The 27,111-nt window shown below is 33.0% G+C and overlaps 1 protein-coding gene across 7 annotated transcripts in view; it reads right to left on the reverse strand.

Annotated features, from left to right (window-relative positions):
- Positions 1 to 27,111, reverse strand: part of TRDN (triadin) — a 400,855-nt gene that overhangs the window by 86,286 nt on the left and 287,458 nt on the right. For all 7 annotated transcript variants that reach the window (XM_081295982.1, XM_081295978.1, XM_081295980.1 and 4 more), the window contains 2 exons: positions 21,815 to 21,865; positions 13,814 to 13,864 (listed from right to left, as the gene is read on the reverse strand). In XM_081295982.1, the coding sequence (XP_081152108.1) occupies positions 13,814 to 13,864; positions 21,815 to 21,865 (102 nt within the window). The remainder of the gene's footprint in view (positions 1 to 13,813; positions 13,865 to 21,814; positions 21,866 to 27,111) is intronic.

The following is a 27,111-nucleotide window of genomic DNA, read 5'->3' on the forward strand; positions in this document are numbered from 1 at the left end:
ATGCTTCTAGAACTAAAAGGAAAAATTCAGTTTCATATAGCTGTTACATTTATCTTTATTTTAGAATGATATGTTTTCCATTAAGTAGTATTATTCTTATTTTTTCAATTAAGCAGTATCGTTCAGTGTTCAACCATACCAAATACGACCACCACTGACTCAATGACTCCTATATTATTGGTTTTCCTGGTGCTGTGTGCTTTTTCTATACCAGTCTGGCTAAAATTAAGTTACATGTCGTTCCTTCATCCATAATAAAACACTACCAAACTCTTTTTGGTGGTAAATTTTGATGAGTTTGAGTTTCACTGAAAGAGAAAGAATTTTTTTTTCCCTCAGGAAGTTCCTTTTTGATTGAATTATGCTAAAACCAATGTTATAAATTTCAAACAAATTAGCCAAATTTTAGTAGCAAAAATTAATTTTCTAAATAATTTATTATGGTTCAAGTTCTGGTCCACTGTGAATTTGTATTATTTTATTTTTCTATAAAGTAAGTGTTATTTTTTATCTGCATTTGCAGATGAGGCAGTTAAGGCTTACAAAATAACTTGTCAAAATTCTTCCAGTTTTCAGGTGGCTGTAACAGGACTCCCTTGTAGCTTCTCAGCCTTTTCTCCCTAATCAGAAAGCCCATCACAAGGACCAAATGACCCCCCCTATCCTCCTTAGTTCTCCACTTCTGAAGTACATCTGAGGCATTTAATTTAATTTCCCAGAAACAGATGCCTACAAGTTTAAGTCTTTTTTTTTTCCCCCTAGGATAGGGCTGGCTGTTATTTTGCTAATTAAAATGAGGTGCCTCTTTTTGAAAGAGCCTTGCTCTTTTACTCTGCACATGGCTCTTATTCAATCACATTGTCATTTTACCCTTGCAATAGAATTCTCTTAGCTTTAATATTTGTATAAAGATCTTGCAGAAGAACTAAAAGTTGTGGATAACATTTTTATAGCATGCAATACAACTAAAATCAACTTGTACATAAAATTGCCTATCATGCACTATCAAATATACAAGTGTGTGAGGATCCTCTCACTGAAATAGGATTACTGGGTTTTAGTATTATGTAAACACTAATCAGATAACATAAAAGTAAATTATTACTTGTTTTGGAGTGTCAAGAGCCAGCTTTTGAATCATATAATCTGTCTTTAAAAGCCAGATTCCTTACTAAGTTTTGCAACCTTCAGTATTTCTTAAAACAAGTCTCCATTTTGTCGTTCATAAAATGGAGAAAATAATGTTGTAAAATTGTGAAAGTTTTAAGTGATAAGAGCATCAGTATTTTAAAATTATGCTCATTAAATTGCATGACCTTTCAATGTAATTTTATTTCTTCATACACAATTTGGACTTCACCCTTGAAATATTCAAAATGGGAATTTGTATGTGAGAAATTGTCATCAGATTTTCTAAGGTGAGCAGCTCTTTTATTAGGCTATTTGGTCATTAAGAGTTTAATGCCTCATTGTGTGGATGACATTTCTACTTATGATTAATTTTTGAGTCATATAAGGAAGAAGTCCCCAACTAGCACCTATTTCTGGTCATATTTTAAAAAACCAACAATATATACATTTAAAATATTTAGTCCCAAAGGCTGTTCTGAGAAGCTACAGGAAACTAAGGACAGTGATTAATGCTGTTGATTGAAATCTGGAGACCAGAGAAAGGAATGGGCACTTTTTTTTTTTTCACTCAGTCTTCTCTGCTTACATTTTTTTCTACCACTAGCTAGTATTGAACATTAATGCAATATCTAACTTGTATAAACACTTGTCCCTGGAGCCCTTCATTTTGGGCTCACATACAAGCATTTCAGAAACATGAAATCAAGAAATCCCCATGCTGAGTTGTTGAGGCAGACAACCTGCCATTTCATATGGAGCACTGACTTTTCCAGGCTGTTGATTTCATTTATGAAATGTAAATTGCTGATGGGTCTAGGGAGGGGAGCTTCATTAATGATTTTTCAATGTCATCAACACTGTGCTGTCAAGTAGAGCAGGCAGACCAATGCTTTAGCAAGAAGATCAGGGGAAGACAGCAGAGAAGACCCACTCTGCTTAGGAGTTTCTGCTCTGCCTTCATTAAACAAAAGGAAAGGGATTTGTTTGACATATAAATCCCAAGAATATGCATCCTTTTCAAGGGACTTCTATTTTAAACATTTTGCAAGAAGGAAATTCATTATCTTTCACTGCTTTTCTTGCTTTATTTTGTGTACATGACCATATTACATACAGGCCTTATATATGTAATAAAATGCAATGATTATTATTTTTTCAACCCTGCAATATTTTGCATTTGCCACATGGTTACAACTAAGCAAAGTACACTATATGCATTACCTGTATATCATTACTTTAATATTAAATATTCATTTGGTTATTAGTGTTCTAATCCCAATATCATATAAACTTTATGAGTCCTGGGATGAAATCTTATTTTCTTTGCTATATGACTGTACTTAGGAAGTGTTTTGCACATAGTACAGATCAATAAATGTTTCTTTAAAAATGGAAAAATTATATAATCTTTGCTTACCACTCCTTTGAAGTAAATATTAATAGACCCACTTTCCAGATGGCAGTATTGATGCTTAATAAGAAATCTAAATAATAAGTCTTAATAACTAAGTCTATATGTCCTAGTAAGTAGCAAAACTGTCATTTGAATCCTGTTTTTCTTCTAATTCCAAAGCTTTAAGCACTCTGAAGCACACTGCCATACCTACTGTTGCTATTAATAGAGTTAAAAGCTTTAAAACATTTCATACATAAAAACTATGTAGGAAACCACATTCTCTTTCATATAGGCAAATTATATTATCTAGATTTTATTCTGTAGACAAACTAGCTGTCTAGCTATAAAACTATTTTTTTGATCCAGTCATTAAATCACCAATTATATTAATATGACTCCTAAATTGATCTGGTAACAATAAATAGAAAGACTCAGCATTGATAGAAAATTGATAGCTATCGCACACACTCCTGAATTATTACTATTATTCAATATCATGGAAATTTTTTCTACTAAAAAGCAAGTCACAGAACCTCTTCATATAAAATATTCAAAGGAACATTATTAGCACAGTTATCCCTTTTCAATCACCTTTGAGTTTTAATCTGAGAGAGTCTGGAAAGCATGATGGAAGAGGACAAGAATCTAGTCACCCCGCCAGATGAGTCCTGCCAGCTGTAGGATAACTGTGTGCCCTGGGTAAGGCAATCTCAGAGTTTCCTTTCTCATCTTAATAAAAAGATCGCTGTGAAAATCAAAGGAACACTGCATGGGAAGTTTTTAGCCCAATGCCAGGTACAAAGTAAATTGAGCATATTAGTCATGTTGTTGACATTTAAAAAAATTTTTTTTAGTTGTAGTTGGACACAATATATTTATTTTATTTATTTATATTTATATGGTGCTGAGGATCAAACCCAGGGCCTCGAACGTGCTCTACTGCTGAGCCAGAAACCCAGCCCCACGTTCTTGATATTTTAAATTGTTTTTCTTATACTTTCCTAACATAATTTTAAATAAAATATATTAATAAATTGAAGTTATATTGTAAATATATGGCTTGCACATCATGTGAGTAACCCCAATCAATAAATGGTCCAAGGACATAAACACACACTCTTCAGAAGAGAATATACAATGAGTCAACAAATATATGAAAAATGTTCATCATCTCTAGCAATTAGAGAAATGCAAATCAAAACTACTCTAAGATATCATCTCACTCTATTCAGAAGGCAGCTATTATGAAGACAAACAACAATTAATTGTTGGTAAGGATGTGGGGAAAATGGTACACTCATACACTGGTAGTGGGACCACAAATTGGTACAGCCAATATGGAAAGCAGTATGGAGATTCCTTTGAAACTGGGAATGGAACCACCATTTGACCCAGCTATCTCTCTCCTTGGTCTATACCCCAAAGACGTAAAAACAGCATACTACAGGGACACAGCCACACCAATGTTTATAGCAGCACAATTCACAATAGCAAAACTGTTGAGCCAAACTAGATGCCCTTCAGTGAATAAATGGATTAAAAAATGTGGCATGTATACACAATGGAATTTTACTCAGCAATAAATGAGAACAAAATCATGGCATGTGCAGGTAAATGGATGGTATTGGAGAAGATAATGCTAAGTGAAGTTAGCCAATCCCCCCCCCAAAAAAAAAAACAACAACAAATGCTGAAGTTTTCTCTGATATAAGGAGGCTGACTCATAGTGGGGTAAGGAGGGGGAACATGGGAAGAATAGATTAATTATAGATGGGGCAGAGGGGTGGGATGGAAACAGAGCGGGCAAGGGATTAGCAAGGATGGTGGAATATGATAGAAATCATTATCCAAAGTACATGTATGAAGATACAAATTTGTGTCAACATATTTCATATACAACCAGAGATATGAAAAAAATTGTGCTGCATATATATAATAAAAATTTTAATGCATTATGCTGCCATTTAGTTTTTTTTAAATCAATAATAACAATAATAATAATAATAATAATAACATTTTGCCTTTTTGATGAAAACCTGCTACTATAGCTACTACTATCACTACAACTACTACAACACAGAATGAATGCACATACCCCCTTCCTCACTCTGTCTGCTGTCAGAGTCCTTATTGAATGGAATGTAGAACTACTGTCACTACAGTGATTTCAGTATTTCTGATTTTGGATAGCCATTACTGAACTCATGTAGTTTCCTAAATATATCTTAAGAATAATGGCTGTTTTGCCCAGACTCACTGTGCTATAATAGAGAGAATTTGAGTTTGTCTGCTGTGGTCTTATTACTTTGTTGTCCTCATGAATAAAACCACAAGGAAGTTAAGATGTGACTGGCTTTGAGTTTGATTCAGAATTTTTTCAGTTCATAAGCTTCTCAAAGAAGAACATGCTCCAAGTTTGAACAAAATCATGCACAGGAAGCCAACACCTGATATCTGATACATAATTTTTCATCATAGCTATGTCTCTTACTCAGTATTCTAGTGACTGCTCAATTTAACGTTTTCCTTCTTCTTTGTAACTGTGTCCAGAAATTGACACTGTTTACATCCTCTGTGCTCCTATTTCCCTGTGTTTCAAAAGCAGTGTTGTCCATCATGAATTAGAGTACTCCATGCATAACATAGAGATAAGGTGGTAGTCTTGTCAAGTTATTTCACAACCTCATCCACATCAAGGAATTGCAGAAATAATGTTTGCACTGCAGTGAAAGAAAAAAATGGATAAAACAACCGAGTAATAATCCTTCCATTTGAAAATAACTTTCTTTATTAACCAAGTGATCTAATGCATGACCTCTGAAACTTCTCTAAATTTAAATTTGCTCACCTTATGAAATGGAAATAATTATAATCATCTCATGTACTTGTGGTTAAGATTAGATGAATAATTTAACAAACACTTTCTCAGCATTCATGTACTAACATCTAAATTACAGATATCCATTGTTTGGATGATATTTTGATGCATTTTATTTTCTTTCACTGTCTTGTGTGATCTTTGTACATGGAGATTTTGTATCATTCCTCTTTGCAGCCTCAGTGCCTGGAATGTTCCCAGAATGTTACACCCACACTCAAAAATTGTTATGGATATAAAAGAATTTAAGATTTTATTTCAGAATGACAAGAAATTAAAAATTTATGCTTCCCATTTAGCTTGTTTATACCACAATAAGAAGTGGAATTCCCTGTCCCACTGAATAAAACCATTCCATGGTTGGGAGAGCATGTTAGAAATGATCACCAGACATTGAATACTGCTGTGCACTGTCTTCAGTATTTTCATATTTAATTTGGTACATTCACTTGAAATGATCCATAATGGCCAAGTGAATTCATTAGTTTATAGTTAGTTATTTAAAACTTGAAGCTAGGGTCCCAATCTATTCAACACAACAATTTTTCTAAAACATAGATGAAGACACACAAACCGTCCCTTACACGTTTCTCTCTCTCTCTCTCTCTCTCTCTCTCTCTCTCTCTCTCGCTCACACACACACACACACACACACACACACACACACACACACCCCTCATCACTATTATGTCAAAAAATAAATTCCATATTTCCACAGGTATGGTTCTAAACTGGCTCTAGTTCACAGTGCCTGCACTTAGTGTATGATTCAATATTCTATGCCTGATTCTGCAGTCCTTTCCTTGGCAAGATTCCCATAGGAATTTGATGCTGAAAAAAAAAAAGTTTGCTGAGTGGACACTAAAAACACAAAATAGGCCAGAGGGCATTGTCTCTTTTCAGCACAGAGTAAATGCATATATTGTTCCTGCCTCATTCTGTCATCATTTCATCTTCATGATTCTGTGTCTTTTGTGTATGCTAAATGCAATTTACCACATTTCTGACAGTGTCACTCTGCCTTTATCTGTTCTTTCTTTTATGCCTACTTATGTATAGCCTCATTATTCTTTCCTTCCCTGAAGCTTCCCAGTATGAAGTGTATGCATTTAAATAGGTACGATATAATTGGAGATGGCTGCACACATTGTAGGTCACACAAAGAACTGTCAGTCAGAACAAGCCTTATGATGTTATTTGAAGATGGCAAGATAACTCATTGGATATATTTCAACTAATGAGCCAATTGACATTAAACAATTCATGGGTCCAGCACGCTTGCAATAATCTTGCACATGTAAACAAGCAGACACTCATTGTTTTTTCAAGGGAAAGTCACTAACTAGATTCTCTCTTGTTTCTCTGAGTACCAACATTGATTTTCTAAACTTGAAGCAAGAATAATCAATTAAGTTAATGAAAAGTCTTAGGTTTAAATATGGATCATCCTTTATCTGGTTTAAATATGTAAAAAATTATGGATGATCTTATATGAAATATAAGACAATTCAAAATTTTGAAATGAATGGGAAAATGAAAAGAATTATTCTTACACTTAAGATTTTTTTCTCTCAGGGACAGAAGCATAATGGAGTGATAAGAAAAGTAGATTTGCAGAGTGAGATTGAACCACTCTAATCCTACTCTGCTGCTTTTAATGAGGGCTTAAATTGAAAGAATAGAAGGAGAAAATACTGTACTTTAAACTTCTAATTTTATATATATATATATATATATATATATATATATATATATATATATGACATATACAATACAAATATATTTCATATACATGTAGTAGTATACACATCATGGTTATATTTAACTATTTGGAAGAAAGAAATAATGATTTGAAGTGCTTTCATAAATTTCTTTTGTAAAGACAATGGTTATAGAACAAATTCTGGCACATTAAATGACTTTTCTTACCAACATATAACCTCATTGCATCTACCATCTTGGCATGATAAGCATATTGAGAAAAGTGTTAGGCTGTAAGTTGCTGCTCAGTGTGGGGCAGTTCTTCTGTAACAGATATAATTTTCATCTTAATAATTATTCAGAGGCTGAGGTTGTGGCTCAGTGGTAAAGTGTCCGCCTAGCATGTGTGAGGCCCTGGGTTCAATCTTCAGTGCCACATAAAATAAATAAATAAATAAAATAAAGGCACTGTGTTCAACTACAAGTAAAACTAAATATTTTTTAAATAATCATTAAGAAAATGAATAATAATGAACTTGTAAAGTCCTATACTGACATTTTATGCTTTAGAATCCTGATAGGTCTTCTTTTTTTTTTTTTCAATCAAAAACAAATCATCTGTAACTTTCCCCATTCTTAGTAAATACAATAAAATTATTATGAAAAAAATATTGACTGTGTGGTTAACATTTACTAATATATTTCAACACTGAAAAGAGGGATAGAATTTAGTGACTTTGAAATCTAATACCAAATAGCTAATCCAGAGTAGAAATATTTGATAACCATTTAATCCTGTGTATCAATTTCTGTACTGTTAACATGATAGTCATGATATTTTCTCCTTAAATAATTCAAAGCTGAATTACATAATGCTAACAAATTAAATCAGAAATCAGGCACAAAGTACACAAAAATAAAAATATTAATGTGGATTATTACACTCAATATTGTAGACCAATTATTAGGTTTTTATATTACAGCTAGTCGATATTTATTCAAAAAATGACAATATTATGAATAAAGATTATGATCTTCAGTATTATAGAAAAATTTTAGAAATTCAGAATGGTGAGTCAAACATATAGGTTAATTGAGCTTTCTTATTATGAGTATTAATTATGTGATAAAATAAATCCCCATAGTAAAAGTTTAAACCAAATCAGTACTTTAAATAATGTTAAACTAGAACTTTTTCACAGACACACAATCTTTTTATTATTTTAATCATTGGGCATTATAATATTTGTGGTCACCAGATGTAGCAGTTTGAGAATACTGGGTAAGTATAAACTGACATCTATTGAATTAGCATATTCCGGAAGGTTCTCTATGGGATAAATCTCTGAAATGAACTCCGATTCTTTTTCATAAAAGCAGATACACAATACGTATTCTTCAACAAACCATTGTGCTTTTCCCTATACATTTGTATCTGGATAAATCAGTATTAAAATATTGTTTATGGAACGAACCATCAGGAAAGTTGTGGTAAGAATAAAACCAATAACAACTGAACATGCATAACATAAAATCTTTCAAGAAATAAAAATCTGGCAGACATTGCTAGCTTTACCCCTAAAGTTGTCTGGTTGCTTTCATGCTAATATCCTCAGCTTTGCAAACTTTAATCTTATATTTATTATTCACTAACATTACTTGGAACTTTGCTCTGCCCATCCTTTGCTCTTTGTATGCCCACATCTTCAAATTTAATATATAGGACATTATGTCACACAAGTATTTCTCCAATCCTAATCTGCATTATGAACCCCACACTAAAATAACCAGATGCCAACTCCACGTGCCTACTTGAATGTCCTAAATGTGCCTCAAACTCAGCTTGTTGTAAACCAGAATTATGATCTTATAGCTTTATCTTGACTTATTCCACCATCCCATCTCAATGTTTTATTTTATTTCAGCATCCTATCTCATTTTAATTGAACCTTTCTACAACATTGAAGTAACATTGAATTGCATTTCCACCTTATAAGATATTATCAAGTTCATGATGCTGAATTCTAAGTATGATAATCTTCCTTCCCAGGTTACACAAAATTATTTATATACATAGTCCTCCTACCTCATGGGGGACGTAGAAGCTTAACTTGGGTAAATGCCAATTAGCAAGCAAGGGTAGCCTGATCACACTCATCAGCCATCTCCTTAAAATCCTGTGTTACTTTTTCTCTAGGAACACACACATGCTGAAAAACTCTGGTCTTTTGTTTCAATGGAGGTGTGTTCAGCATATATTTCCTAACATACTAATCTTTTTCTGTATTGCAGTGCTATTGAGTAAAGTCTTCCTTGCATGTTTAATAGAGTCTGGTGAAATTTTCCTTTGAGATCATGATTGGGTTATTATCATATAACAACTTCAGAAAATTTCTTTCTTATTATGATATCTGAAATCATTTTTCCAATATATAAAAAGCTGTCTATAAAGCCACTTAGTGTCATTTTGAGGGTAGTAATTTCTGGTTCATTCAAATTGTCTTTGTTTTTGGTAAATTTTGGTCATTTAAAATATTTTAGAAATTTCCATTTCATCTAAATTTTAAACACATTTACAAAATTTTAGTTTTATATTCACCTATGATTTAAAAATTTATACTTTATCTGCAAAGTGCTACATTTTTTCTATTTCTTAGTGTCTCTCTCTCTCTCTCTCTCTCTCTTTCTCCCTCCCTCCCAATCTGTTTCTAGTCCTTTTCCCTCCAACCCCCCCCCCACTTTTAATATCTTCTGTGTCAATTCTGTTTGAGATTTGTACATTTCAGTAATTATTATTTTTTTAAAAAATTTACTAACATTTTTCTACTTATTATTTTATGATGCAGTATATTAAAAATCCCTCAATTGGGGGAATTTTGTTAATTTCTCTATATAATTCCTGGCCTAATTATTATTTTGAAGAACTTATTTATATAGAGGAGTATATCTTTAATGTTATTTAAATATATGTATGTGATCATGTTACACATATTCAAGCAAATTGGTTCTGAGGTTATATAGTCTAAACGCATTTTTTCTTTAATGTTTGTATACAGTTTTCATTTTTACTCCTCCCATAAACTGAATTAATATGTTGATCTACACAATTTCATATTTTCTTCATACTCTTATAATCAGCTTCAGACTTACAGAGTGATTTATACACAGCAAAAAGAATAAACTACCCAACATGGTCCATTTTATTAGTTACTCACACCTGGAATCTCTTGCAGTTAAGTGCACCAAGAACCTAAGACTTCCCCAATAGCATGGCAATGGGTCTGACATTGCCACAAGTAACACATGCCCTCATCCTCCATTCTTTTGGGGCCTGACTGTAATCTCAAGGCAGAGGTAGAACACAGAAGGCCTGAAATGAAGACAGCAGAGTCTGCCTCAAATGACAACAGGACTCCAACCAACACCAATCATTTTTTACTATGATTTGGAATTTGGGGTTGTATTTCAACCTGAGATTTGTATTATTATTGCTACTGTGTTTTTTTTCCCTTCCTTTCTTCATTTTTTTTCTTTGAATTATGGTTATATGGTTCCTGCCAATAACCTCAGTCTTATGCTGGGCCTCCCTTCCAATATTTATTCTGAAGACACGAGACCTCTGCCCCACAGTGTTAGTAGGAATTTTCCTGAATAAGTCTCTTCCAGCAGGTGACTTGTCTCAGGTCCAAATGAGAGCTGAGTCTATTTCCTTCATTTTCCTGGGTCTGCAATTCCTTTAAACTGCAATCCCAGAGAGATGCTAGCAGCAACTGGGGGAGGAAGGATTTTACTTCTGAACCTGGTGAAGTGCAGTGAGATTTAATTAAAATCCCTGGTTATTCCAATATACATTATTGCTTTAACTATATTGGAGCACCACTACTGTCAGCAATTTTGTTGTACCATGCAGTTTCAGACTGGCTCACTACCTTTCTAATTTGTTTTTCATTCAATTATTTTTTTCTTCTTGCTTGCACATGACAGTCTTTTTTTTTTAACCCATCTACATTTTATCTTTTATTTTAATGACCATAGAAGAAATCTTAGCCTGCGTATGTACTTCCATTTTTTTTTGGAAAACAAGGCTTTAAAAACCAGATTCCATGCCTCCACACATAATCTCTGTTGCTGTGTCCTCAACAATATTTTTTATTTTAATTCAAAATCTGGTTAATGCATAACCAGGTTTAAGAGTGTGCATGATATTCTCATATTATGTCTGATGCTTCTTTAGTGGAAATTCCATAAAGCCTATTGAAGAACTCCACTTACTAAAAGAAGTAATTAACTCTTAACCCAATATTTTTTTTAAATGTGATTCCTGTTAGTGAAGATTAATTTGAAATGCAACTGTTCTGTTTTGTGCAAGATGACATTGATCACAGACAGAAAGTCCAACAGGATACAACCTATCACAGGTGAAAATGAAAGTCACTTTGCATGTCATGATCACATTTGACTTATAACATGTCCACATACTGTCATTCACATTCAGCACTTTAGGTTTCAATTCTGGCTGGTTGCTGGATAAAAAGAAGAAATTTAATGCATGAAATTTCAAAGCCCCATTAATATTTTAGCACATATTAGGGGAAAACGGTTGTTGCTCTAAATAGGAAAATAAAATGAATATCCTCAGGGTAATTTGAAGGCTCAATTTCTAAAATAATAATAATAACAATAATAAGTGGAATGGAATTTAAAATAACAATTCTGGTGATTGCATTTAAGTGATTTTTATACAAAGGAGCCTTAAACTTCAAAGTGCATCTTCTTCAATATGTGTATGTGGCTCTCCTCAATGTTTGTTTTCTCTGGTAATAAACTTGCTGGGTTAGACTGACTATTATGGAGTTACTGAAAGAAGATGTCTGAAAAGGAAGGAGAAAAGACAAATGATCCTTCAGCAGACATTTCCTGTGATTGAAGACTGATGTGAACAAAAACTAAACTCCCTTAATAAAAATATGGAGATGTACAATATTTCTAACTGTTCATTTGATGTGTTTTTGCCTTAGATTGGCAAGGAAATATAGAATCATCATGAGATTCAATCACTTAATGACATAAGACCATTTCAATTTAGATTGTTATATAAATGCCCAAGGCAATTGATAGTAAGATCATAGAAAAAAAACTCTAAAGTCTGTTTAAATTGCTAAAATAATTTAGCAATTAGGATCCAGTATAATTTCCTTAGACATCACAATTCATCCCTTGAACTACAAAACACAGCAATTTTTTAACTGTCTACTGAAAACATAATGTACATATGGAAAAAGTTTAATTTTTCCTAATTATTCCTTAAATAGAAAAATTATGTATCACACCAAAAGAATTCCAACTGTAGGGGTTGAAAGACAAAAAAAATTTAGGCATGATAATACATTTCTAAAAGGAAGCAAAAATGCATTTGGAGCTATACAACTTTAAATACTTTAGAAAATACCAAGTACATACATAGACAAAGAAAAAAAAATGTGCTGTGTTCTTACATTTCATAAATAACAATTTTATTTAATTTAAAATTAATTGCAAAATTTAAAAGGACTGTGACTTCAGGGTATGGTTTATACATTGCCACACTTACTAATGGGGGCTCTCCATGCATCCTTCATTTCTCCCACTGATTCTTCTGTCAGCATTCCCTTCCTGCTGCTCTCCACATTTTCACAGCTCTAACATATACTTATGGAAGTACACCAGAAGTTTGTTTCTTTTAGGGGAAAAATGAAAAGTGGCAGTGGCCTAAAATTTTTACTGTGAAGTCCTTCTACATTGGTCAATTACTTCTCTGGATCATTTTGCTCGGGTAAAGGTAGAAACAGGCTATTTCTAACATTCAGGATGGTAGGTATAGTTCATGGTTTCTCTGGTTTCAACAATTTACTAATATGGGCATAATGGAAACTTTCTGATGTTTATTCTGACACCAAGAAGTAATCAACAGCTCTGAGCAAAATGCCATGCTTTTGGAATGTAATTGGATTAGCTAAAAACTAAACGTATTATGGTGGAGTTTTAGCATGTTTACTTATGTTTCAGGAGGCCTAACTGGATGCAGGGAATGTTAGAATCCACCTTTCTTCAAGCTTACCACAGTGTTAAGACTAGAGGTGCAGTATGCCCCAACAGAATGGATACAGAGCTTGATTTGGGAAACTAGTTCTGAGGCAGGCTCTGCTACCTACTATAATAACTTTTAAAAGTTTCTAGACCAATTGGATTTCTTTATCCATAAAATGAGAAAGGGGATTAATCATCTTATCTACCAATATCTCCTACCTACATATTTTGTTTGCAATTCTATTGTATCTGAACTTAGAAAATAGCAACCTTTCATAGAGAAATGTTAAGTATTTCATTTTATCCTAAATATTTGCTTTCTATAGGCTATTGATTCTTCTTTTGATATTTACAGAATGTATATTTCCCCATCTACTATGGGATTGTGGAATCAAAATAACATGTAATTTTTCAAAGTTCAGTATTTCTGACAGAGCTATTCTTTCTTTGCTATTTCATTGTACAATTTAGAATTTGATGATGGGGAATAAGTACTTTTCCCTTCCTTTAAAAACATGACAGCAAATGAAGACTCTTGTTTTGAAAACCAGAGAAAAGAAATAATATATTACTGTGTTGCCAATAGCTTAATATACCATGGGCAGACCAAGGTGGTTTTACATCTCATTATGCCACATTACCTTTTTCCTTTTGGGTAGCTGGGACCTTCACTTCTTTCCCTGTAATAATCTCTGAAAAGAAACATTGAACCATTATTTAAAGTCACAATAAAAAGATGTAAGAACACAGGTATAATGGAGACAATGAACTATCAGTAAAGCAAAATCTATGTAGAAATAATATGATACTTTTATCCAAAAATTATTTTTATTAGAGACAAAGAAACAACTGTACAGAATACAAGTAGCTCTCCTCAGATCATCTGTATTTAAACTTAAATTGTCTAATAAGTTATAATGTCCTCATTCTTTTAAGATGGTGAGCATTTGAATGGCTAGGAACTTATTTATAATCTTAGAAAATACATAATTTCAGCATCGAGAAGTCTCCCAAACTATTTCAGTGCTGACTCTGTTTGTCTGTTTCATAGTATGCTTTTCCAATAAAATAAACAATCCAATGGAAAAACCACATACATTATGTAACTGTACTGTTACAATCTTCAGACTCAAATCAAATTGTTCAAGATTGAAACTACCCAAAAAACCAAAGGCCTAATGTTTCCTAGGATAAGCAGATAGTGATCCATTGTTGGGGGAGGAAGTAGGGAAGACTGAAGGAACTTTGAAGCCTGCAGAATGGATTGGGGAAGAGCTGGTGCCATGGGGTAGATTGAGAAGGACATTATTACCCTATATACATGTATGGTTACACTACTGGTGTGACTCTGCATCATGTACAACCAGGGGAATAAGAAGTTGTGTTCCATTTGTTTACAATGTGTCAAAATGCATTCTTCTATCATATGTAACTAATTAGAACAAATTTAATTTTTTTTAAATAAAATGAATGATAGTTGGTTGAGGGAAAAGAAGCTAAAATAAAAATTGAGAGATAATTTCATTAAGAAAGCAATTTTTATCTTGAAACTCCCAAATACTTAAAACTGTAGTCCATAGTTGAAATAAGTCAAATAAAACTTTATTCTACTAGCTTCAGTACAGTGCAATCACTACCATATTATGAATTCCAACATACATCCAAACAATTTCTTTAATATCATCATAGCTCACCAACAGTCTACCAAAAAGAGAAGACCTGTTTTCTGCTTCCTCTACAACATTAATGTTCAATATCTACTTTGTAGACTAAATAAATTTCAATGAGATGGGAAGGGAAAAATATCCCTTTTTACCTTCCCATTTTGTAGTTTGGAATGAAGAGATTATTATGGTAAAGATTGTAAACAGAAATGTACTCTACCAATCATTTAGAATTATTAAGTGTAGGTGGCTAAGGATGTGTTAAGAATGAGTTTAAATGCTTTGGATACATACTGAGGAATGAGATAACTGGGTCAAAATTTATAGCAGCACAATTTACAATTGCTAAGCTATGGACCCAAACTAGATGCCTTTCAACAGATAGTTTTAGTATATTTGATAATAAATGAATGGATCTGAATACTATCATGCTAATTGAAAAGCTAATCCCCCCAAAAAAAAAGTCATTTTTTTTTCTGATAGGTAGATGCTAACCCACAACAAGGTATCGGAGAGGGGGAGGTAAAGGGATAGAAGTTCAGTAGACAATAGGGAATAAAGGGAAAGGAGGGGGTGGGAAAAGGAAAGACAATGGAATGAATCTGATATAACTTTCCTATGTACATGTATAAATGTTACCACAGTGAATCTCATCATTAGAAATGAACATCCACCAGTTATTAATTAAAAAAATAATTACAAGTAAATGGAAGAAAGATCAATAAAGGAAAGGGAGAAAGGGATAGGTAGAGGGAAGGGGAAGGAGACATACTAGGGTCTGAATTAGAACAAGATATTCGATGCTTGCATAATTATATCAAAATGGATCCTACTATCATGTGTAACTAAAAAGAACCAGTAAAAAATAAAAAAGAATTGGTTTAGAGTTATTATGCAAAGTGAAAAAAGCCAACTATAGGAAGACAAATACCTTATCTCACTTTAATGTGATACACACATACACACACACACACACACACACACACACACACACACACACATTCAAATAGAGAGTAAAATGATGGATATCTAAGACTGAGGGACAGGAATGGATGGGTACCAGGGGAATGTTGACCAAAAGGTATGAAGCCTCAATTAGGAGAAATAAGCATTAGTGATCCATTGTACAGAATAGTGAGGTGGTGGATTTGCTAGTCTAATTCTATGTTTTCACATTGTAAACATAATCAAAAAATCACATTGTATACCATAAATATATATAATTATTATGTGTCAACTCAAAATCAAATTTTAACCAAAAGATGTTTCCTTCAAAACAAGAGCTGCTTGGAGAATAAGCAACAACTTAGATACCAACAACACATGTAGAATTTTTGAAAAAGGCTCTGGTGGCAAAGCGATGTCCATGTTGCTATTGGTGGAGTTGATACAAATAGTACCATTTGTTTCTATATTTCAGCATGTGAAGAGGAAACCAAGAACCATGAATTGAACAAACACACTTGGACTTTTTCATTTAATACATTTCAAGCTGATGGGGTAATTGACTGTGCTTGCACATCCTAGCTAAGCAAAAATAATTAATAAGAAGTGGTGGTAGGGACAGATTCCCAAGGGGGTGGCCTGGAGTCTCAAAATTCCAGATTCAGCAAACAGATTTAAGTAGTTGAGTGTACATGCTTGTATGGTATTAAAGTATTTATACAATGCATGCAAGCAGAGGGTCCCCAGGATGACTTTGGTTTTAGCACAGAAAGGAAGGGGTGGAATAACAGGATACTTTCATAGGCTATTCAAACATAGTAAACTCATCATCTTACACTCTGGAGAAAGTTCCCAGAAAATATAAGGGATTTCTGTTTCCATGTCTGCTAATGGCAAGATGATTCCAGGCTGGGTCATTTCTGCAGATCATTTATTTTCAGTTTTCTTCTTTTGATCTCAGTGCATTTTGACTTGATTTAGGAGTTTTCAGGCTTGCCTGAGCAGTCTCTAACTCCCCTAAGACTGAGAGTATTATCTAGAAACTTAACTTCTGTATTAAGAAAAAGAGATGAATTGGTTTGGTCAGCTCTTAAACTGTTTTTCAACTCATTTGTCTTATTTGTCAGGAAAAAAGAGTGTTTTTTTTTTTACATATATGATAGTTTCTTTGCATTTGCCCAAGAGCCCACAGGATAATTTGTAAAAAAAGAAAGTGCTTAATGATGCTGTGCTATAAGCAAGAACTCTGTCAAAATTATCTGAGCAAGGAGGCTGTGATAGAGAAAAGAATAACAAGGAATAGAAAAAAGTGTCAAATTTGCCATTGCTGCTGCTACTTTCAGAGGTGAATGGAGCAGTGAATTGGGTGAATGTCCATGATGAAGTGTAGCATTTTGGGTGCTCACTTTTGAAATCCTCAGACAACCTATCCTAATTTTAAGTGTAACATTGGTTTGATGAAAGGGAATAGCCAAGAAAAGTCTTACTGATGATTAAATAGCCCTCAGGAGATAATCACTTGCCTGATCCTGAGCACCACCATACAAAGAAAGATAGGCTCCACTGAAATCCTGTGGCTTTAGATGCTTATGGATACAGGTCAGGTTCATAAAGATAGTCCACCATTCAGAGTTCCCAGCATACTGTTAATAAAACAGCAAAACCTAAAAGCATTCTTATTACATTATCTGAGAAGAACAAATTCATTAATCTCTTTGTTACCTTGTTTGGACATAGTTTGCCAATCCTTGTTGTCTAGATGGATCTTCCATCATCAGGTCAATCAGACCAGGTGGTAAAAGTAAGTGGGAATGGGAAAGGAATGGATACTCCAAAGAAGATGACCAATAAGAGGCACTAACAGAGTTTTATGATTTCCAGGTGGTGTAAGCCACATAAGCAGGGCTCTACCCCTGCAGCAGTATGGAGCTGCTGAGAGGGTCAGGTGAGCCCAATAGTCAAGGCAAGTCAAAAGCTGAGCCAGCAGCAAATCAGCAACACTGGTCTTTGTTCTGATCTGTTTCTTTGGAGCAATCCTACTCAGACTTCTCTGTAACTCCTTAAATAAAACCCAATTTTTCTGATGGTCTCTAAAAGCCTAATGTATTCACGGACATGTCATCCCCAATAAATGTGGTCCCAGGTGATTTTTCTGTAATAGTGCTGGGTTTAGAATTTTACCATTATTTCAGCATGAATTTAGATGTGTGCATGCAGGAAGCTCTACAAGAGACTAGTAAATGAAAGACACCTCTTCTCTGCTTAATAGAAATAATTCACAAAACATAATTACTGCAATGAAATAAGTAGATATTTTGCAAGTGAAATTGGTGCATTCTGATCCTGCCACAGCTCAGCAGCAGGCTTCAAAGGGACTCTTCAGAAACAGTAAAGCCACCACGGCTTCTAAGGTCTCTAAATCTTACAGGTCGCATCACAGATTTCTTCTTTGATGTTCCATAATGATAACTTTTATTCAGGATAAAAGATAGCAATAAAATTATTCTCTAAAACAATATTCAACTCATCTATTATAAGCACATTTTAGTAAATGAATGAAGCTTGGGAAAAAAAGAGGTATATTTTACATCAATTAAAATCAGTAATCATATTTATATACATGATTAATTTTTGTGTAAATTTTTTTTTAAAAATTTATTTTTGTAGTTTTAGGTGAACACAATATATTTTGTTTCTATGTGATGCTGAGAATCAAACCCAGTGCCTCAAGCATGCTAGGCGAGCACACCACCACTTCAGCCACATCCCCACCCCCCTGTGTACAATTTTTAATGATTTTAAGACATTTTACAAAGAGTATACAACTTTAATTTGAAGAAAATTGTTCACTAGGAAATTGTCTGTAACTGTACATTAATAACAGTAACAACAATAATAAAAATTACAGAAGCCTACTTAGTGAAGTAGTCAATATAGGTTTAACTGCCCCAGATTGTTTTCCAGGATAAATTTTTATGACTAACCTTTCCAAAAAGTTTTGTGTGTGGTGCAAGTGAAGTGTTTAAAGGGTAGTTTAAATGTTTGGAAATTATTATTTACTGAGAGTAGCTTTGGAGGTCAGCTTCAGCCTTTCTTTCTAGCTGCTTTCATAGTCAACAGTATGGTATGGTCCACTCAGCTGCTCCTCAGCTGCAGACCACAATGAAATACTACATAGTACAATGGAGGAGGAAAGGTTCAAATTTTGTAAACTGAAATTTTTCGTTCCATGTAGAAAGACATATGCGCGCGCGCGCACACACACACACACACACACACACACACACACAAATGTGGATTGCTGGTAGTATATTTCAATAATATCTTTAGCTCACACACAACCAAGGGCACTGTTTTTATTACTTTTCAGATAAAAGGAGAGTGGGAGATAGAAAGGGGTCTTTCCCAAACTGTAGATAATCAATAGAGAAAAATACGTTTAGTTTCTAGCTAATCCAATTACATTCCAAAAGCATGGCTGTGGTAATGAAATAGAATCAATCCCATAGTCCAAAGACAAAAACCTTTTTTTTCCTATACTGCAAAACCAATGTTCCCATGTCATATATATTTTTAAGTTTATATAATAAGGTCTACATTCAAAGCAAAGGTACTTTGAAACATATAAATATGAGAACTCTATTCTAAGAAGGAAGCATACCAGTGTTCAAATGAAAAGATAGACTTTCAAACAGGACAATCTGGACTTTGTGACTTTGCCTCTTCCTCGGTGTGATACTGGATAACGCATATTATGTACACTTCAGATTCTTCTAAAAAAATGAGGTAGTAAGCACATTTTTGCTAAAATAAAATACAAGATGTATACAACAATGTACCTGCCACCAAGCAGAGGCCCAGTGCTTCCCAATAAAGCTCTGGCCTTTGCCTGCTGAGCTCTTAAGCCTCCTCACCTGAATTCACAGAACTTCTTCAGGAAGCTCTTCCCTGATCCTTCAGACTAGTTTGGGATCTGATATTTCACCTTCTCATAGCACCCAGTATTTCCATGCTATGATTCTTATATTTTAAGTAATTATTTTATCAGTACTGTAAATTCTTCCTATGCCTTTAATCATGTCTGAATTGATTACTACATATTAGAGGCAGAGTAAACAATTATTAAATGTGGCATTCATCAGTCCACATAAAAAAGAAGATGAATACACCAAATCTTCATGCTAAAATAGGGGGCATTTCAGTTAATAAATAAATATGTATTTTATAGAATAAATTATAAATATTTTACACTTATTAGTTCAGTAGTAAGGGCTTCAAGGGAAGCTGTAATAGAGAAACCCTGATGTTTTACGTGAACATTATTAATAAGATTGGAATATGGATGGGCAGGAAATAAAGGCATCTGGTTCATTAGGAGATTAAAGTTAACAAAATTCATGTAAGAATTTCGTGCTTTTTCATAGCAATTAGGAGCCTGACAAGAAAAAAGCAGACAGAACAAGCCTAAGAACATCTGAAAATAATGGGATTCAGAACTGCAATGACCCACTCTTTCTCCCTTTTGCTAGCTTTGCCATCTTTGTTTCTTCAATGATTAGCAAGTACTTGGAAGGTATTATGCACAAAATAGATGTTTTATGAGTGGACAGAGAAGATAGAACTGGAGGGCATACAGGCAATTCGTTTCTAATATCCTTTACTTCCTAAGGTATGTGTATATATTTATTTTTATTATGTATATATACACACATGTAAATCTTTTTTGGTATGTTTTTAAAAATTTTTATATGTTCTTTTTAGTTATACAAGACAGTAGAATGTAGTTTGTCATGTTATACATAATGGAATATAAATTCCAATTCTTGTGGTTGCACATGATATGGAGTTACGCTGGTCATGTACTCATATATGAACATAGGAACATTGTGTCCAATTCATTCTCCTGTTTTTCCTATTCTCATCTCTTTTCCTTTCCCTTCATTACCCTTTGTCTAATCCAATGAACTTCTATTCTCCCCTTCCCCCAGCTCTTTATTGTATGTTAGCATTCACATATCAGAAAGAATATTCTGCCTTTGGTTTTTTTGGGGGGATTGGCTTGTTTCACTTAGTCCCCAGTCCATCTACTTACCAGTTAATGCCATAATTTAATTCTTCTTTATGGCTGAGTAATTGTTTATATATACCACATTTTTATATATACCATATATATATATATATATATATATATATATATATAATTTATATAGTAATTGTTTATATATACCATGTTTATATATATCACATTGTTTATATGTACCACTTTTTTATCCATTCATCTGTTGAAGCTTATGTATGTTGGTTCCATAGCTTACCTCTTGTGAATTGAGGGGCTATACGTATTGATGTTGCCCTGTCACTATACCATGCTGATTTTAAGTTCTTTTGGTATATACTGAAGAGTGGGATAACTGGATCAAATGATGGTTCCATTCCAAGTTTTCTGAAGAATCTCCATACTGCTTTCCACAGTAGTTGCACCAATTTATAGTTCTACCAGCAATGTATGAGTATACCTTTTCCCTCACATCCTTGCCAACATTTGTTGTTACTTGTATTCTTTATAATTGCCATTCTGACTAGAGTGAGATGAAATCTCAGTGTAGTTTTAATTTTCATTTATTTAATTGCTAGAGATGTTGAACAATAAAAATTTTATTATTTAAGAAAAATTCTTTCCTTTTAGCTTTAATCAGAGCACTTTATAATTTTTTTAGTGATAGCTGGACACAACACTTTTATTTTATTTATCTATTCTTATGTGGTGCTGAGGATTGAATCCAGCACCTTACAAGTGCTAGTTGAATGCTCTATTGTTAAGCCACAAACTCAGCCCTAATCAGAGCACTTTTCAGGCATAGTAAACAGAATTTGGGGGAACAAATAAATTAATGTTAGTTTCAAAAAAAATCTATGACTGTGACCTGTGCAATTCTGAGCCACACATCAGCAAAGAATATGCCACTAATGTAATATCTACCCATTTGTATATTTTCATCCATTTCCAATATTATGTTAAATTTACTCTATTACCTTTATCCTTCGAAACAGATGAAGTCTTCCCAGATTTTTCTTTTCTAATTTCTGAAAGAAAGACCATGACAAGGAAAGGTTATAAGAAATAATGGAGAAAAAAATTTGCAAGTTTCTTCATGTATTCTTATTACCGAGGCTTAAAGAACAAGCCTCTGAGTTGATATTCAAGATACAGATATTTACTAAGATGTTGAGGATAAGGTATTGAGCAAACAATGCAGAAGGCAGAGAATCAGTCGATTAATTATTATCACAGGGGAAGACTATGGCATTAAAAGAATAGGTAAAATTAACATGCTATGGGCTGTGTTAGATAATGGCCAATGTAGTCTGCTTACTATGTATCAGGCAGTGTCCACTACTGTCTTTTCCTCAGTGTTTCTAAGAACCTTATAAAATATATAGGTTCTGTTATTACTCCTGCTTTTCAAATAAGGGGATTAAATAAACTTCCCAAAGACATAACTAGGAGACCTGACATTTGAACTACTTTCTCTGAGCTCAACCACAGTGGTATTGCCTCCAGGAATTAAAGATAGGATCAGGAATGGTTTCAATCTTGTTATGCTGAGGCAGACCTTGAAAGACAGAAAGGTATTAAGCCAACAGAGATGAGTTGGGGAATTACACCAATAAGAATGGAAAGAAAGACTCATTTTAGAAGAGCAGAGAGAAGGGAGGCCTGGGCTGGGTAGGTCTATCAATTTGGCTTACTGCTATGTAAGTCGTTTGTTCCCACAAAAGGCAGTGAAATCAATGCTACATTGCTTCTAATGCTAAATCAGAAAAGGCCATGCTGTCTCCACTTGCTTATGCAGTGGTACCAGCTCTGGGAAATCCAGCTCCATATAAAAATTCAACCTACACCACCATGTTGGGAGAGTCTATATATAGGCAATCGAGTTACCAGCTCTAACTGAGCTCTCAGCCAACAGCTAGCATAGAAGGCCAGCCATCTGAGCAAGCTGCCCTAGAGGCTCAGCAGTTGGTGGCTTCACATGACTGTAGACCAACCTGACATCTGACTGCAATCATTCAAGACACACAAGTGAAAAACTGCCTAATTTATGCTTCCTAAATTCTTAACACACTAAATCAAGAACAAAGTGAAATCAGCTGTTGTTTCCCACCAGTAGGTTTTGGAGTGGTCTGTATATATAAATAGTATATGACAAAAGAATTACAAAAAAAATATTGGGCCATGCAATTCTCCATTAGTGACATATAGATAATAGAAAAAGGATTTATTAATTTTACTTTAAAAATATGCAAGGTTTTCGCTAAGATTCCATTTGAGTTTAGTTTTATACGTTGATTAGAATTTCCCTGGATACGAAAATGTCACTCTCACTATATAACAGGACGTACATGGTAAATTAGATATTTTTCTAAATTTGAGAATAGTTCCTGGAGTTCATCTTTGATTTATGGTAGGATACCTGCCATTAACTGAGGCATAATGTGTATCAAAAAGAAATATTTGGAGGTAGATATTGTCTTTGTTTGGAATGTACAGTTTCATGTGTCAACAAAACACCCAAAAAGGGAATGTCTCACAAGCAGTTAAAAAAAACAGGTGAAGTGCAGATTACATGCAGGTGTTGTAAAAGTAAAGCAGGCATAGACATTTATAAATGGAAGCTGTCAGTATAACCAATAACATGATTTTTCAAGATATTTCACCCAAATAAATTTTACTGATTTTTTCACACATATTAATTTGACTTAGTGAATAAATTAATTATGCAAAAATAAAATAAACCACAAAGTTCAAAATTGTCTCCTTGATAATACATGAAAAGTGTATTTAAAAAGACTGATATCTTCAGTTATACCTTTCTACTAGCATTTTTCATATTTTGTCTCATATAACTCACCAACATTGATGTATCATTCATATATTGATTTTTAGAAACATGTATTTCATAATTTTAATGCTGTTGCCAGACTTTAAAAAATTCATAATATCTCTGTGTTATTCCTTAAGTGATAATTGTGTTCATCTTAAAGTTATTTAATTGTAATTAATTGCACAATTGTTTTAGTATTTAATATATAAGTACCTCCCCAGAAATCATGATTTTACATTCATTTAAATTTCATTTTTGACAATCAGTGGTATTTTAGAAAAGCTGTTTTAAAATATTCTCCTATCTATTCCAACCTCCAAATTACAAAATTTATAAATACAAAGATGAAATTCTCAAGTTGTCTAAATATTTTCAAATACTTTGCTTATAAATATCAAGAGGATAAATATAGCACATTGAGGTTTTATGAAATTCTAATTTTGAATTCTCCTGAAAATATGTAAACAGACTTTAATATTACTTGTGACTCTCTGTTAACTTTGTAATTAACTATGATTTGGTCTGGGAACCATCCTTAACTTTTCTTTGTCCTAACAATACATTTGATCATTCCCTACTCTCTTTGGTAAAGAATCTGATACACATAATTTTTTTAACCTTTTTAAATATGTCTTCCTAAATATTTATATAAAAATTGTTTAGCTATAATATTTCCAATTAATTTAATACAATTCAATTCAATATTTTCTTAAAATATTGAAGCCTTCTTCTTATCTATTACATAATTTTGTGTTATGTAAAAAACAACAAAAACTTTTTCAACCTATTTCTTTTTCTATCTCTGAAAAGACAACTCAGTTAAAAAGGATATGATAAAATTTGCTTGAATTACATCAGAAAAGTGTTGCCTCTACCTGGAGACTATGGTGAGCTATTCCTCACATAATTGTAAATAAAGTCTGTAAGTTAAGTTGCACAAAACAAAGTGGGGAGAGTTAGTAGATTCTGAATGCATCAAATATATATTAATATATAACACTTTGCAAATATTCTTTGAGGAGCTTCACTCAAGTATTACATGCTTTAGGAAAGTTTTTAAAACTGTGATATATACAATGGCATAAGAATTCAAAATAAGTAACATATATAGAAATGTTAAATGCATATCTTGCAATCACCATCAGATACTAAGTCTCATCCAAAGAACTTCATATTCTGTGTCAAGTAAAATGAAATTGTCAATATTCAATAGTTTTCCTGGACAAAAATAAAATTATATATGTTTCAATCTGATATTTCATAAGCATTTATTTTTATATAAGATTTGGAATGAATTTCCTAAATTGAATCATCTATAATCATGTATCTGTATACATATTCCAATTTATTTTTGTAATTTTCTCTAATCATGTATTTATTTTAGATAAATATATTCTATTTTATAGAAACCTTGTTCACAATACATACTCTTCAGTGTCCTTCAAATTTCATTTCATAACCTGAAATCTTCCACAACACCTTTGTGTGAGATCTTGGGAATCATTCTACTTATGATTTAAGTATTCAAATTAAACATAAGAGATAATGAAAACTGGAAATTTAAAGAGATACACTAGAATATAAAAATATTAACAGTTACTAAAATAATAAAAATAAATATGGCTTTTTATATACCCGTCTACTTTCATGCTATGGTGTTACAAAATATAGTACTTTGAAATTCACTTAGTGAACTAATTCTTTGACATTTGTTGTGCTTTTAAATAAATTAATAAACTCAGTTTTAGAGCAGATTGAGATTTATAGGAAAGTTGAGCTGAAAGTCAAAGTTCCTAAATGCTTCCTTTGCTTTGGACAAAATGTTGTGTTTCTCCAAAATTCTTATGTTGAAATCCTAGGCCATGATGTGATGTAAGAGGAGAATGGACTTTGGGAGGTAATTAGGTCATGAGGGTTGAAAATTAGTGCCCTTATAAAAATAAAAACAAAATGCAGCCCTGTGAGATTTTTTGCCCTCTTTCAGCCATGTGAGGCCATGTGAGGATATAAAAATCAGCAACCTGTAACCTGGAAGAAGATCCTCTCCAGAACCTGACCACACCTGCAGCCTGATCTTGTACTTCTAGCCTCCTCAACTATCAGAAATAGATTTTGGTCATTTACTAGCCACAAAGTCCAATTATATATTTTTTTCCTTTGATGGGTTATTTTTGTTGTTGTTGTTGTGTTTAATAGTCATCTTCAAACTAAAGAGAACACAGATTTTCTCTTGTGTAGTCTCAAAGAGTTTTAGTTTTATATTTTATATTTAGGTCTATGATCTGCTTTCAGTTAAAGTGTTGTAAAGGATGTGAGGTCTGTTTCTATATTTATCTACTCATTTATTTTAGTTTATTTATTTGCTTAAGAATGTCCAGTTGTCCAACATCATTAAAATACTATTCTTTTCCGAACGAACTGCTTTTGCTTACTTGTCAAAGATCAGTTGACTATATTTTTTGTGGATCTGAATCTGGGCTCTTTATTCTGGGAGGTCATATAATCAATTTGAGAACTAAGAGGGCTCAAGTTTATAAATCTTTTTCTGGATCTATTTCTGTGGACACCTTGGTTTTAGACTTGCAGTATTGATTGGAAAGTAGGGGAAAAACTTTTTTCTTATTTATAAGCCATCTTGTCTATTGTACTTTGCTATAGTAGCTCAAACTAAGACAACCCCCTTCAACACATAGCCTCTCCAACCATCATTCCTGGTGAGAATGGAACACTTGTTATATCAAATAACCAATAATCAAACATTATTATCAACCAACGTCCATATTTAATACATGGTTTACTTTAGCACTGTATACTTTACAAATTTTGACACATGTACACTGACACATCTACCATTAAAACAACAAACAATAGATTCACTGCCTTAAAAAATACTAAAAATCATGAGTCTTGAATAATTTATCTATTCTTTCACTAATACCATATTCTCCTGATTACTGAACCTTGATTGTAGGTTGTGAAGTCTGGTACTGTCATTCCCCAAACTTTGTTATTCTTCTTCAATATCATATTGGCTTCTCTGAGTCCTCTCCTCTCCTGATCCACTTGAGAATCAATTTGTCAGTATCTGCTAGGAAACTTGCTAGCATTTTGATGGAATTACATTGATTTTATAGGTCAATTTAGAAAGAACTTACATTTTAAAAATACTGAGTTTTTTTTTTTTTACCCCTGAATGGGGGATATCTCTCAATTATTTAGTTCCTTTATTTATTTCACTACAGTTTTGTAGTTTATTTTATATATACACTCTGTATGATTTTGATTTATACTTAAGTATTTACTTCTTCTGATACTAATATAAATGTTGTTATGATTTTAATTTAATTTTTTCCAGTTTTTCATTCATGGCATATTGGAGAGTAAGCGTTTTGTATGTTAGCATTATAATATACAAAATACTGCTCTATTTGCTGATATAATGTA

This window comes from Spermophilus citellus, assembly GCF_964194105.1.
Source record: "Spermophilus citellus genome assembly, chromosome: 5".
NCBI lineage: Eukaryota > Metazoa > Chordata > Mammalia > Rodentia > Sciuridae > Spermophilus > Spermophilus citellus.